The 13,640-nt window shown below is 44.4% G+C and overlaps 1 protein-coding gene across 2 annotated transcripts in view; it reads right to left on the reverse strand.

Annotated features, from left to right (window-relative positions):
* Window positions 1–13,393, reverse strand: part of ARHGAP10 (Rho GTPase activating protein 10) — a 326,505-nt gene extending 313,112 nt beyond the window's left edge. The window contains exon 1 of one of the 2 annotated variants that reach the window (XM_043567800.1): window positions 13,036–13,393. In XM_043567800.1, coding sequence (XP_043423735.1) covers window positions 13,036–13,189 — 154 coding nt within the window. In that variant the 5' untranslated portion in view covers window positions 13,190–13,393. The remainder of the gene's footprint in view (window positions 1–13,035) is intronic. The other variant, XM_043567809.1, reaches the window with a different exon arrangement.
* Between the last annotated feature and the right edge of the window lie 247 nt (window positions 13,394–13,640).

Genomic DNA, 13,640 nt, shown 5'->3' on the forward strand with positions numbered 1-13,640 from the left:
TAATCTCCCAGTTATTACCAATGTCACCATCCTTTTTTTTTTCCCCAGTAAAACTAACATGCAGTGTTATATTAGCTTCAGGTGTACAATATAGTGATTCAACACTTCTACAGATTACTCAGTGCTCTTTAGTACAAATGTACTTTTTTTTTTTAATGCTCTTATTTTGAGAGAGAGAGAGAGAGAGAGAGAGAGAGAGCGAGCGAGCGTCCACGCACAGGGGAGAGGGAGAGAGAGAGTCCATGCTGCCAGCACAGAGCCCGATGCAGGGATCAATGTCACTAACCAAAAGATCAAGTCAGAAACAACCAACTGAGCCACCCAGGCGCTCCAAGACAAGTGTACTCTTAATCCCCTTCACCTGCTTCACCCACCCCCACCCACCCAGCCCCCCCCCACCCCCCACCCCACACACACACACTCACCTCCTCTCTGGTAACTATCAGTTAGTTCTCTATAGTTGAGAGTCTCTTGTTTTGTTTGACCAATGAACTGGCTTAATGCAATGTCACCTGTATTGCTAGAACTGGTCCTCTTTGTAAGGCGACCTTGTCTCCTCTCTCCTACTTTGTCTGTGACTTGTGCGACCCTAGCCAAATTTTCCACCTTCTCCACTTCTTCCCCCCACAATCGTTACTGCTCTCAAATCTCCCCCTCAAGCTCTTCTACCCACCCTTTAACAGTTGTGTTCCCCAGGATTTGCCCAGCCACGCTGCCTTCTGCATCTACATCTCTCTCCCAGCAGGTTTGCTATCCAGTTGCATGGTGTCATTTCCTACCTATATGCTGTGTCTCCAGAATCTTTACCTCTAGCTTTATTCCTTGTTCTTGAAATACATACTCAAAAAAGGAAGCAAAGTACTGAATGTGTCCACTGGATAGCTGAGAAGCACCTCAGCTTCAACATATCCAATCCAAAAAATGTATCCTCTCTCCATAAAACCTGTTCCTCTAGCTGGACTACCTCAGTGAATAGCACTCAACTGCCCAGGGCAGGAACTGAGGAATCCTCCTGGGTGCCTCCTTCCTCAACCCCCACATCCAATCACCCACCAAAACTTGCAGCCTCTGTATCCTGACCCCTCCTAAAGAATCAGCCTCATCTGCTACCAGAGTCTCTGGCCTAGGTGAGTGACCTCCCAACCTCCAGTTTCCCTCTCCTCAAAGGCATTCTCAAAACCTCTGCCTGAGAAACTGTTCTAAAATGCAATTCCTATGATGCCAAAGTCCTCTGCTCAAAACGTTTCCATCACTCCCTACTGTGTTACAAATGAAGCCTGAAGTCCTTACCCTCCTTCACCTGGCCCTTCTCACTCCTGCCCCTGTTGGCTCTGCAGCCCCATTGCTCTCACTGGGCAGGAGCTGTGGCCTCTCTCCCTGGCTACCAGAGCTGTCCCTCCAGTCCTATAGCACAAGATCTCTCCAGCCTCCAGGCCTCTGGCATGCATTTAACTGTGCTTGGAGAATCCTTCTTCCCTACCCTCAGCATGGAAAGCTCCTAGCTTTCCTTGTGGCCTCAGCTTAGAAGTTACTACTTTCTTGAAGTCTTTGACTCCCTAGATAGTCCTCTTAACTATGGCCATAGCATCCCAATCTTACTCAACAATATGAATGACAATGCTTAATTAATCCTCCATCTGCCCCACCGGAACTCTGACTTCTGCGTGGATACACAAGATCTCTGTTCACTGTTAAGCCTCTAGCAACTTGCCCACAATAGGTGGAGTTTAACGACTTGGGATGACACTTTGGCCTGCTGTCATGAATGAAGTTATTATAGTGATAACTTTGTCCCTGCTGTCATGAATGAAGTTATTATAGTGATAACTGTGAAAAGATTTTTAATTTTTTTTCCTATGCTTAGCAAACACATACAGGGGTCACTATGAATCAGTTTTCAAAGTACTTTAGAAATAATTAACTACTTCTAGACACATTTAGGGAGAAAAACCACTACCCACATTTTACACAAGAGGAAATCAAGGCACAGAGGAGTTAAACAAATTGCCCAAGGTTACACAGTAAATCTGACACCAAAGACCATGCTCTTTAATATTTTTGCTATGCTTCCTTTGACCTGCACTTCACAAAGAAAAACAAAACTATCTGTCACAGTGACAGAAGTACCATCTGCCAGATTCTGAAATAAAAGTAATGACAGGTCAATGACACTCCACTCCCTTGTACTTCTTTGGCTTTGTCCCCAACACTTTCAAGCAAAGAGCTTCAGTAATATGCTGGATTTCAACACATTATTACAGATGGTTTCTTCTCTTTAATAAATGAGAGGCCTATATTCAGCACTATACTTCAAAATATTGTTAACCTGACAGAGGAAAAAACACATGTTCACAGACCATTTCTACTATTTGTACTGGGTAAGCCACAACTGTGTCCAAGTTCAACCAAAGGAAGTCAGAATGGCGCTCTTTTGATGATGGGGATGATAATAGCACCTACCATAGGCCAGGCACAGTTCTGAGATCCTTTAAAATGTAACATTAGGATTAAATCATACCACCCAGTAGGCAGAGTTCTTACGATCTCCATTTTACTAACAATGAAACAGAAAGTCAGGCACTGAGGGTCTAAGTGATTTGCCCAAAGTCTAGCAGTCTACACTGGTGATAAGTGGTGGAGCCAACTTTATAGTCAGAGATAAAAACACTCACCTTCTTAAAGAGTACTAAATATCCTTCCTGTGTTCAGACCTGAAGTGACATTACTCTGGCCAAATTGGTTTCCTCCAGCCACACACCTCACCATGACTCGCTACCAGATGATGATGGAATGCATACCTTGACACCCAAGGGCAGACAGTGCCCATGGGTGAACACGTCAACAAGGAAGGAGAAATCACACTCACCGTTGAAATATTAAGTAGCACAGGATTAACATCTTCCTCAGGAAACACAAGGAGGAAATTCTAGTTCAACCAGGGAGGCAGGCTTCCAGGGCAACAACACGGGTGTGATACCCGTGAAGCTTGAAACCTACATGTAAAGCATCAGAGATTTTTCTGTGTGTGTGTGTGTGTGTGTGTGTGTGTGTGTGTGTGTAAAGAGAAGGATGTCAAGCCTTCCTCATTACAAAAGCATCCCCTTGGCAAGTCTACAAATCACGTTCCTATATGAGGATAATCAAATACAGCAGGCTGTGGTTGCTGCTTGCTTTGTGTCCTGTCACAAAATACCAACCAATCCCTGCCTAAAAATCATGTTCATCTGACCTAACTAGACTGAAAGGTACCAGATGTCTTAATGCACATTGTGTTTATGAATATTAACATCATTTTTTTCTTCTGATACCAATACAAGAAGTCTAACTTAATGAAAAGACTTTAATTTTTGTTTGTTTTTGATTCAGACCACAACTGACACTTAAACTGGTTTGCTGTGATCATCCACACTAAGCTGATAATTTATCAAAAAAATTTTCACTAAGGGACTGCAAAATTCATGGGTACGTTACTTTAATTTTTATTTATTTATTTTGAGAGAGAGAGAGCATATGTATGCAAGTGGGAAGAGGGGAGACAGGGAGAGAATCCCAAACAAGGCTCTTCACTGACAGTGCAGAGCCTGACGTGGGGCTTGAACTCATGAACTGTGAGATCATGATCTGAGCCGAAATCAAGAGTCAGATGTTTAACTAACTGAGCCACCCAGGTGCTTCTCATGGGAACATTATTTACAGATTGTTGTCAAAGCTACTGGTTTAAAGTTTTTAAAATTAATTATAATACTTTATCATTTCATACTACATAAATTCACTAATAAGTTGTGTAGCAATCAAAAAATGATGAATATATGATACATCACAGAACATCTTATGTTTTTACAGAATATCTATAAAACATCAATTAACAAAGTCTTTTTAAATGCCACTTGTAGGAAAAAGAGGTTGAACTAAATGAAATAGAGCCACTACATGTATCCACATGGATAAATCTCACTAATATGATAGGGGAGGGGGAGTTGCACATATAGTTTGAAAACCCTTATATAAAGTCTAAAAACATGCTATTATTTAGGAATTTGTACAGATATATTAAAGTGTCTGGGAATAATAAATGCTGGTTTGAGACAGTTGCTACCTCTTGGGGAGAAGGGATAGGTTGCTACTGGGGAGAGGCAGACAGGAACAATTTTTTCCCAACCTGCGAGGCTACTAATACAGAAATGTTTATTATGAGATTTTATATATATATACGTATATATATACACACACATATATATGCTCTTTACATATACATTGTTCATATACTTTTATGCAAATATATATAAATATATATGTGTGTAGCATAGTTTACATTTATTTATTTTGAGGGGGCCAGAGAGAGAGAGACAGAGAACTCAAGAACACAAGCAGGGGAGGGGCAGAGAGAGGGAAAGAGAGAATCCTAAACAGGCTCCACACAGTCAAAACAGAGACCAACGTGGGGCTCGAACTCACAAACCATAAGATCATGACCTGAGCCAAAATCAAAGGACGCTTAACCCACTGTGCCACCCAGGTGCCCCTCTATGGTATATAGTTTTAATGAGCTAAGAACAGAGCTATTCCCATATGCTTCTCCCCTAACATTTACAACCATTTATATCTTAATGAGAGAACATGTTACTTGAAAGACGATTTATACAGTGTGCTTTCAATGAGTTAAGGACACAGCTATTCCTATATGCTTCTGCATATACATTTACAAAAACTTGCATCTTAATGAAACAAGTAGTGGAAAAATGCAATATCACACTTGTAGTTATTATGAGATTCTCTGTATCTTTTTATATTTCTAAATTATTTCATAATTTTGGCAAAGCAAAAAATACTAATGCCAAAATATGAGAACAAAATGAAAATGTACTCTACCAAAGGGTGGAAGGAAGGAATGGGACACAAAGGAAGAAGGAACTTGGGGGGGAGGGGGGGAGGAGCACAGTAGAGATTAAGAGACAGAGACTGAGGGGAAGGAAATGATACTCTTTTAAGTAGATATCTGAAGCTAACTGATCCTAAATCAACAAATCTCTGAATGTCTATACTTCCTATACAAACGAGCAACCAGTTTTATTTACAATAATCATCCTACAGGGCCTTAAATTTTCTTTCAGTCATGGTCCTTGTACTGAGCTAATAAGAACTGTCTCCCAACTAGATCATGAAGTTTACACACATTCCAGATAACCAAGATTTATCATAATCACTTCCCCTAACACAAGACCGCAGTTACACCCCATTATGGAGACAGTTAATGATTGTGGTTAAGGGTTTTAGAGTCAGACAAAAGTGGGTTCACATTCCAGCTCCTCCACTGACAAATTATGTGATTTGAACAAGCTTTCACACTGTTCCTATTCACTGCGACATACAGTCAGCAATCACTTAGAGTACGATTTATGGTAACTTTGCAGACTACCCACCATTTTTATATCCTTCATAATTCTTGCCTCTCTTATGACCCAAAAAACAAACAAAACCGTAAGGTAGTCAAGAGCTATTAGAGTCACAGACTCAAAACAGCTTCTTTGGGGATTTGAGGATTCTTTCATAGATGACAGGATGTACTCTTAAGTACATCCCTCTTAGAGATGTCTCTGGCTGCCTTTTCTCATCTGGAATTTCTCATTGTGAATTTCCCTTAGCAAATACAAGCACTGTCCATTAGTTGTCAAGGTTTCCTTCAGGTTAAACACTAACATTAATGTCCTTTAAAAATATTACTGTAATTTTTTTTTTAATTTTTTTTTCTTAACGTTTTTTTTTTATTTATTTTTGAGACAGAGAGAGACAGAGCATGAACAGGGGCGGGGCAGAGAGAGAGGGAGACACAGAATCGGAAGCAGGCTCCAGGCTCTGAGCCATCAGCCCAGAGCCCGACGCGGGGCTCGAACTCACGGACCGCGAGATCGTGACCTGAGCTGAAGTCGGACGCTTAACCGACTGCGCCACCCAGGCGCCCCATGTAATTTTTAAGTATCTGAAGGCTCCATGAGATGTTATCATCTCAGTACCTGAACACAACTCTTTCTGTCACCTTCAACCCCCACCCCCCCCATCAGTCCTCTGGACAGAGGCCTCCTGCTGACTGCTGGAGTCCCAGCTGCAGGTGGCTTGCTAGATTTACTGCAGCCTTACTGACACCTTCTACTTCACCTTCAAATGTTTGTGAACTAGAAATAAATTCTGGAGAATGTTTTCCCAAGATACCATTTAGCTTCGATTCATCAACTTACTTGCAAGACTTCAATATCCTGCACTACATTCAAACTTTAGAAGCCTTCCCAGAGTTTGTCAAATCTGTCTATCTTCTTGGTCACTGGTAATGAGGACATGAATGAATATACTCTTAGGGGTAATAAGCACTGAAAGGTTACCCAGTAGTCACTGGGCCAGAACAGAGGTTTCTCAGGCAAGAAAAGGCCCGAATATTAAAACATGTGCTTACAACTTAAAGAATGACATCATACGTGTTAACATTTCACATCTGAATGCTTATTCTTAATGCTTTACATGTATTAACTTATTTAATCCAACTAGCATGCCTATACGGGGGACAGCATTATAATCTACATTTTATGGGTGACAACACAGATAGAGAAAAGCTAGGGGCACCTGGGTGGCTCTGTCAGTTGAGCTCATCTGACTCTTGGTTTTGGATCAGGTCATGATCCCATGGTTGTAGGATTGAGCCCTACATCAGGTTCCATACTGGGTGTGGAGCCTACTTAAGATTCTCTCCATCTCCCTCTCCCCAGCTCACATGCGCTCTCAAAAAATAAATAAGCCAAACAACTTGACTAGGTTCCACCATCAGTGAGTGGTTGAGGTAGGATATGGACCCAGATAGACCAGTACCCTCAACTTGCACTCTTAATCTTCTATGCTACACTGTGTCATCGTCTATTTTAAAAATTAAAACACAAAATGCCTGTTTTCTCCTCTTCCAAAAGTCAACAATGCTCCCTGGTCCCCTCCAAAAAAATAAGCAAAAAAAAAAAATGTGGTCAAAGGAACCCCAACAGATAAATAGGAGGACAGGGAAAACGCAACGTGTCAGTAAGATACTGAGCACACCGGATGACTGACCCATAAAACATTCTAAATGAACACAGATGGCTAGTGGAGAGCTCTAAACAGAGACTATTCTAAATGGAGTCAAGGACCACCTGCAGCAAATAAGGTACTTGAAGCTTTTAAAGGCTGGCTAGCTCCAGTCGGACAGTATTTTTATAGAAAGTCTACATGCATACTGGAGAACAGCCCACTGTAGTAAAACCCCAAGAGAGAGTTTAAGACTTACCCCAGGTGATGCCCTGATTTGTCAGGGGTCCGTGGTGATTTCTCTGAGGCAAAAAATACCTGAATCTTCTTTTACATTCAGGGAAAAATAATATTTGTAACTTATCAACGTTTTCAATAACATTTTATTTCTATACTTCTCTAAATTCCACTCAATTCCAGGATCAGCATGAAATTTAGAATCACATTTCTCCATCAATATTGGGACGTGAAGTGGCAGAAAACACAATTCAAACTGGCTTAGGTCATTTAACAATATATCCAGACCTGGGCTTTAGGCATAAAATAGTCTGTGGCTCCCACAGTGACATCAAAAACCCAGATGCAGTAAGCTGTCTGCTCCACGCTCTTTACCTTGGCTCCACTCAGTCCTCCCAAGATGGTAGCAGCTCCAGGCCACACAACCAGATACCACAGAAGAGTAAAGAACCCTTTTGGTGAGTCTCCTCACACAAAAGGAAATCTTTTTCCCAGTCTCAAGCAGACTTCCTATCACGTCTCCATGACCAGAACTGAGAAACATCCTCATTCTGAAACCAGGTTACAAGCACAGAAAATAGGTTCACCATAACGGAGTTAAGAGTTCTGGGACCCTTAACCCTGAATGCATGTTTTTATCACTGCCCAGGTGATTCTAAAGGTCAGCTAGGATTGAAAAACACTGAGTTAGACTAATCCACAGTGCCCTTAATCATCCTTCCCTGAGTCACCTGGGAAAAGGTAGAGACACCTGAACAAAATTCAAGCCAAAGAGAGAAAAGTAATGTTGGCTAGGCAAACAATAGAGTCTACCCAACACTTAAATGCACGTTTGCAAAACACTTTCACACCATTTTACTCAATCCTCAGGCTGGGCTTTCTGCAACAGTCCCGTTTTACAAATAAGGAAACTGAGGCTCAGGATTACGATGTGAAATTCTTTTAAGTCTTCCAAATTTCTATATGTTTCAATGCAATAGCAACTTGGGAAATTTCCCTCGAAAGGAATTATTGCATGAACTATCTGTCTGAAACATTAATGTAAAGAAAGTAAAAAAAGGGGCTCCTGGGTGGTTCAGTTGGTTAAGCATCCGACTTCAGCTCTGGTCACGATCTCACAGTCTGTGAGTTCAAGCTCCACGTAGGGCTCTGTGCTAACAACTCAGCAGATTCTGTGTCTCCCACTCTCTGCCCCTCCCCCACTCACAGGGGCGCCCACACACGTACGCTCTTTCCAAAATGAATGTCAAGAAAGAAAGAAAACTCTGATGTCCTGAAGTAAACAAAACAAAAAATCAAGTAAATATTAAAGCAAATATTAAAATATCAAGGCCTAGGGACGCCTGGGAGGCTCAGTCGGTTAAGCGCCCGACTTCAGCTCAGGTCACGATCTCACAGTCCATGAGTTTCAGCCCCGTGTCGGGCTCTGGGCTGATGGCTCAGAGCCTGAAGCCTGCTTCTGATTCTGTCTCCCTCTCTCTCTGCCCCTCCCCCATTCATGCTCTGTCTCTGTCTCAAAAATAAATAAAGGTTAAAAAAAAATTTTTTTTAATAAAAATAAAAAAATAAAATATCAAGGCCTAAAAAAAGTACTAAAACCAAGACTTGGAAGACTGAAATTCTAGTCCTGGCTGCCATCAGCACCCTTCTCCAGGTCTGTGATAAGAGCAGGTTCACTCAGAGGGGCCCTACAGCTTAACACACACCAAGAAAGCTAGACAATCTAACCTTACTAAACAGCATTTTATGTAACTATGTAAGTGCTTAATAACCGTAAGGACTATTTGTTTAAAAAATACATATTTTTCCTCCAAAACAGAACAAGTTCGCCCAACACTGTCTAATGTAAACTTTGTGAGAAAAGCATATATAGCTCATTTCTATTTCTGGCAAATATGCTATACATTTGTATGAATCATAAGCATCTTAAACTATACAGATATCACGTGAAAGGCTTACAAGAGAAAAGACTGTATTAAGAGAGGACACTGGTTATTCTAGGAGAGGCGTGAAAAAGAAAAAGGACTAAAAAATCCATTTAAACAAAGACTCCATTGAATTGGGTGAATGATCTCCAAATGTACCACAGAAGTCAATGATCCCAGACTTCTCTCTGGAGCTCCCGCCTACCCCCACTGCTGTGTCCAAATCCGCCCTGCACACAGATGTCAAATTCTGTCTCGAAACCATCTCTTTCCCATTATGTCAGCCTTTTGCTGAACACCCTTCAGTGATTCTCCACAGGATAAAGTCCACATTCCTGACCTCACTTTTACGACCCTCCATAATCTGAAACTGACCTCTCCCTTTATCCCATTCCAGGCTGGTCTCCTCATGGCCCTCAAACACTGTGGCGGTCTAGTTTCTTTTCAGCTGTTTTCAATCTGACCAAGTTCTACAAGGTTTTATTCCTTACTTAAAACAATGAGTTCCCAAACTCCCAAGTCACATGTCTTCATTCTGACCTACAACAAACTCTTGTTTCTGGCAAAGTTAGAATACTTGCTTGTCACTGAATTTTTAACCTTTTAATATGTGTGTCTGTGTATCCTTTGTTTTTTCAAGAATTTAGCACAATGTGGGGGCACCTGGGTGGCTCAGTCAGTTAAGCGTCTGACTCTTGATCTCGGTTCAGGTCATGATCTCAAGGTTTAGTTTGTGAGCTCCAGCCCTGAGTCACTGACAGCACAGAGCCTACTTGGGATTCTCTCTGTTCCCTCTCCCTGCCACTCCCCTCCCCCCACTCACACACGAGCACCCTCTCTCACTCAAAACAAACTTAAACAAAATGGAATTTAGCACAATGCTACAGGTGTTCAAACATATTCCCTAGATTGAACTGAATTCAACTACAGGATGATAAACTCAAGGACAAGGGCCTTGGGCTTATTACCTCTTTGAATCTCAATCCCAATATTTAATGAATCATAGATGTTAAATATTTGCTGATTGCCGCCATCACTGAACCCAGCAGTAAGCCTTCAAGTCCCACAGAGCCACCTCCAACTTCTTTAAATATTTATGGAATATTCAAACATCAAGACATCAGAACTACATAAATCCAACAAGTATCTAGTGCGTGCAAGAGACATCTTACAGGGCAATTAAAAACAGAAATCACTTAAACTCACAATTCTGAAAATGCACCAAATGCTATTTTTGCACAACAAAGTGTAAAACATCCGAAAATTTAATCAGTCTGACCTAGTTGATTGTTATTCTTTCTGCAGCAACTCCCTCCACCTCATGTCCTCCCTTCACTTCTTGGCTCTCAGATGTGATACAGAAAGGCTCAACTGGTTAGGTAAACAGCTGACCTACACTGCAATTTCCAAACACTGCAGGACCTTACCAATGCCTCTAAGAAGTAGGACAAAAGAAACTGAACACAAAAGAATTAAGTGACCTGAGCGGCTGTCATGTAGCCAGGCCCTCACAGTAAAGGTGAATTAAACTCAGGTGCCCTGACTTAAGTCCTATTGGTGCTTGTAGTCTTTGATGGGAACTAGAATTAAAATTTAAGGAGTGGGCTGGGCAAACACAGGGTCTTCCTAACTTGCCTAAAGCAAGTGAGCTAAAGCTGTGGTTTTTTGCTGTCTTCTGGGAAAGAATTTAAGTTAATCAGGGGCACCTGGGTGGCTCAGTTGGTTAAGTGGCCAACTTCAGCTCAGGTCATGATCTTGTGGTACGTGATTTCAAGCCCCACATCGGGCTCTGTGCTGACAGGTCGGAGCCTGGAGACTGGAGCCTGCTTCGTCGGATTCTGTGTCTCCCTCTCTCTGACCCTCCCCTGCTCCTACCTGCCCTGTGTCTCTCTCTCCCAAAAGTAAACAAACATTAAAAAAAAAAAAGAATTTAAGTTAATCAAACACAATGAGGAAAAAAATATACTTTCTGGGGGCTCTTAATCACGATTATAAATTATGTTTCTTATGGTAAAGTACAAGAATCAAAAGGAGTAAGACACCAGTTCACAGAAAGTCTACATTCTGGGGAGGAAGGCTGACAGCTGGCCCCCCAGATGTACCAGCTGCTGCTGGGACACCAGGCATGTGTCCTGTTGGCAGAAGAGGGAACATGCAGTCACATAAATAGCTTTCTACCAGTGGCCAAACTGGCTTTGCCATCTGCCTCTCCCCATACCAAAGCCTCCCCCCTCATCTTCCTAGCTCCAGAGGGAGCTGCTAAGGCCAGTAAGAGAGAAGAACGTACACTCCCCTGGCCACTGACCCAAGCCACAGAAAGGAGTCCTCTCCCTCATGTTCATTCACACATACATGTACACCCTGCCCTCTCCTCCCTCCTTCCTACATACTTACAGACTCTCCCTACTTCCCACCCAACACACATACCTAATCCAAGGCACTGGACAAAAATCATCCAAATAAGCCCACATATCCCAAAGTGATGCCCAAGCCTCATTTTGCAACACGAACAAGGTCAGAGAACCAAAAGGAACCCTGGACATCATCCAGAGAAGTTGACTGACCTGCTCCCAAAATTACAGGGGTGGCTCACTAAATTCTTCCTATTAAAACTTAGTTCAACTCATTCGTTAAATGAATATTCACTGTTCCAGGCACTGTGCTGGGTTCTTGAGACAGTTTGTTCAGTAGGTTTTAATCCTTCTTAATGCAAAATTGGGCGGGGGGGGGGGGGGGGGTGGTAGGGAAGAGGGTGATATAGGGTATCTTTCCCCAGAGTTGATATCTACAAACAAGTGTACAAGTGACTAATTCCCAAAACGGGGAATTACCTAATTGAGAAACTAGAGAAAAGATAAAGACTCCAGCAACACAGACTTGTGGAAGCTGGATACTGCCCTGTCCCCTGCCTATCTTAAGAGGGCACTCAGCAGCATCCTCAGAAGGGCTATGGGCTACAGGTGTGGTCAGGCCACCCAGCTCCTCACTGGAGCTAATGCCGCCCCATATCCAACAGCATCACCAACTCGGTGTTTCAGCATGAATTTTAGCCTTTCTCCCTCCTAGAAAGAATCTCCTCAGATAATAGATATACCTACAGAGATCTATTTCTCCAGTGGCCATTTCGTAGTTCAGAAAAAAAAAAAAAAAAAAAAACACAGAGAAGAACCAGGGAGGTTGGCATGAAGCCTGACCAGGGTGAAATTCCCTATTTGCAGGCACTGCTGGTTCCAGCCAAAGGGTAGGCTGTCTGCTCCCCCTTACAAGCCGCAATCTTTGAACCCTCGCCGGCGCAGGAGGTCAAGAATGTGCGGAAAGCAGCACAAGGCCAGGTGGACTTTCTGGTTTGGCACAGGGAAGGACTCGGGACGAGACGTCCGAAACGATCAGAAAATACCACGGTAAGAGTGTCGTTTCAGGGACTTTTGAAAAATTCAACGCCCAGGTTTTCAAAGAATCCCCAGAAAGTCCTCTGGAGAGGTCACGAGACAAGGCGAGTGAAACTGATGTTTCTGTTTCAGGAAAGACCGGGCAGCTTTTAGGGTGCAATCCAACCTGACCTCGGGCGGGCCGGGCAGGGAACGCAGGCACCAAGGGGTGCCGGGCTGCCGGCGGCGCGCTCCCACGCACGGCTCCCGGCTCTGGCCGCTGCCGAGGGCGAGGGGCGGGAAAGGGGACTCGCCGCCGGCTGCCTGCGGAGCCGGGCAGGAGGGAGCCCGGGGCCTCCCGGCTCCACCGCCGGCTGAGTTAGGGCGCGCGACTGCCCTTCGCGCTCCCGCAGAGGCTCCTGCCGGCCGCGCCGCAGCTCGCCCGCGCCCAGGTCGCCGCTTACTTTTGGTCGCTGCGATGAGGTTCTTCCCGTCCTTGATGAGCTCCTTTATGAACTTGTTGGTCCTCTCCAGCTCCGCTTCGTGGGCGCGGATCCTCTCCCTGAACCACGGGCTGTCGAGATAGCAGTCGCTGAACTCCAGGGGCTGCAGCCCCATGACTGCTGCGGTCCGCCACCCGTCCGCAGCGCCCTGCGGAGATCCGCGTCGGGCTTCGGGGCAGCGGCCAGGAAGTCCTGGAGAGGCGCGCGGCGAGCGCGGCGCGGACGTGTCCCTCGGAGCGGAGCCTGGCGGCCGAAGCGAGCGAGAGCCGCGGCGCCCCAATCCCGGCAGCCCCCGCCGATGCCCGGGCGCCCGCAGCCCCGCCCCGCCCCGCAGACCCTCCCCGAGGCGCCAGCCGCCCCGCCCCGCCCCGGGCGCCCGCCTCCGCTCGCCCCTTCTTTATCCGCCTTCCTTCTTCCTCCCTCCCTTCCCTTCTCTTCCTTTTTCCCCGGCAGCCTCTTCCTTCTCTTCCCCACGCGCAGTTGCCCCTCCTCTTCCTTCCGAGCCTCCTCCGATCTAGAATTTCGTCCCGCGCTTCTCCTCCACCCCCGGGACGCGTGCCCATCCC

The sequence above is a fragment of the Prionailurus bengalensis genome, chromosome B1, assembly GCF_016509475.1.
Source record: "Prionailurus bengalensis isolate Pbe53 chromosome B1, Fcat_Pben_1.1_paternal_pri, whole genome shotgun sequence".
Taxonomy (NCBI): Eukaryota; Metazoa; Chordata; class Mammalia; order Carnivora; family Felidae; genus Prionailurus; species Prionailurus bengalensis.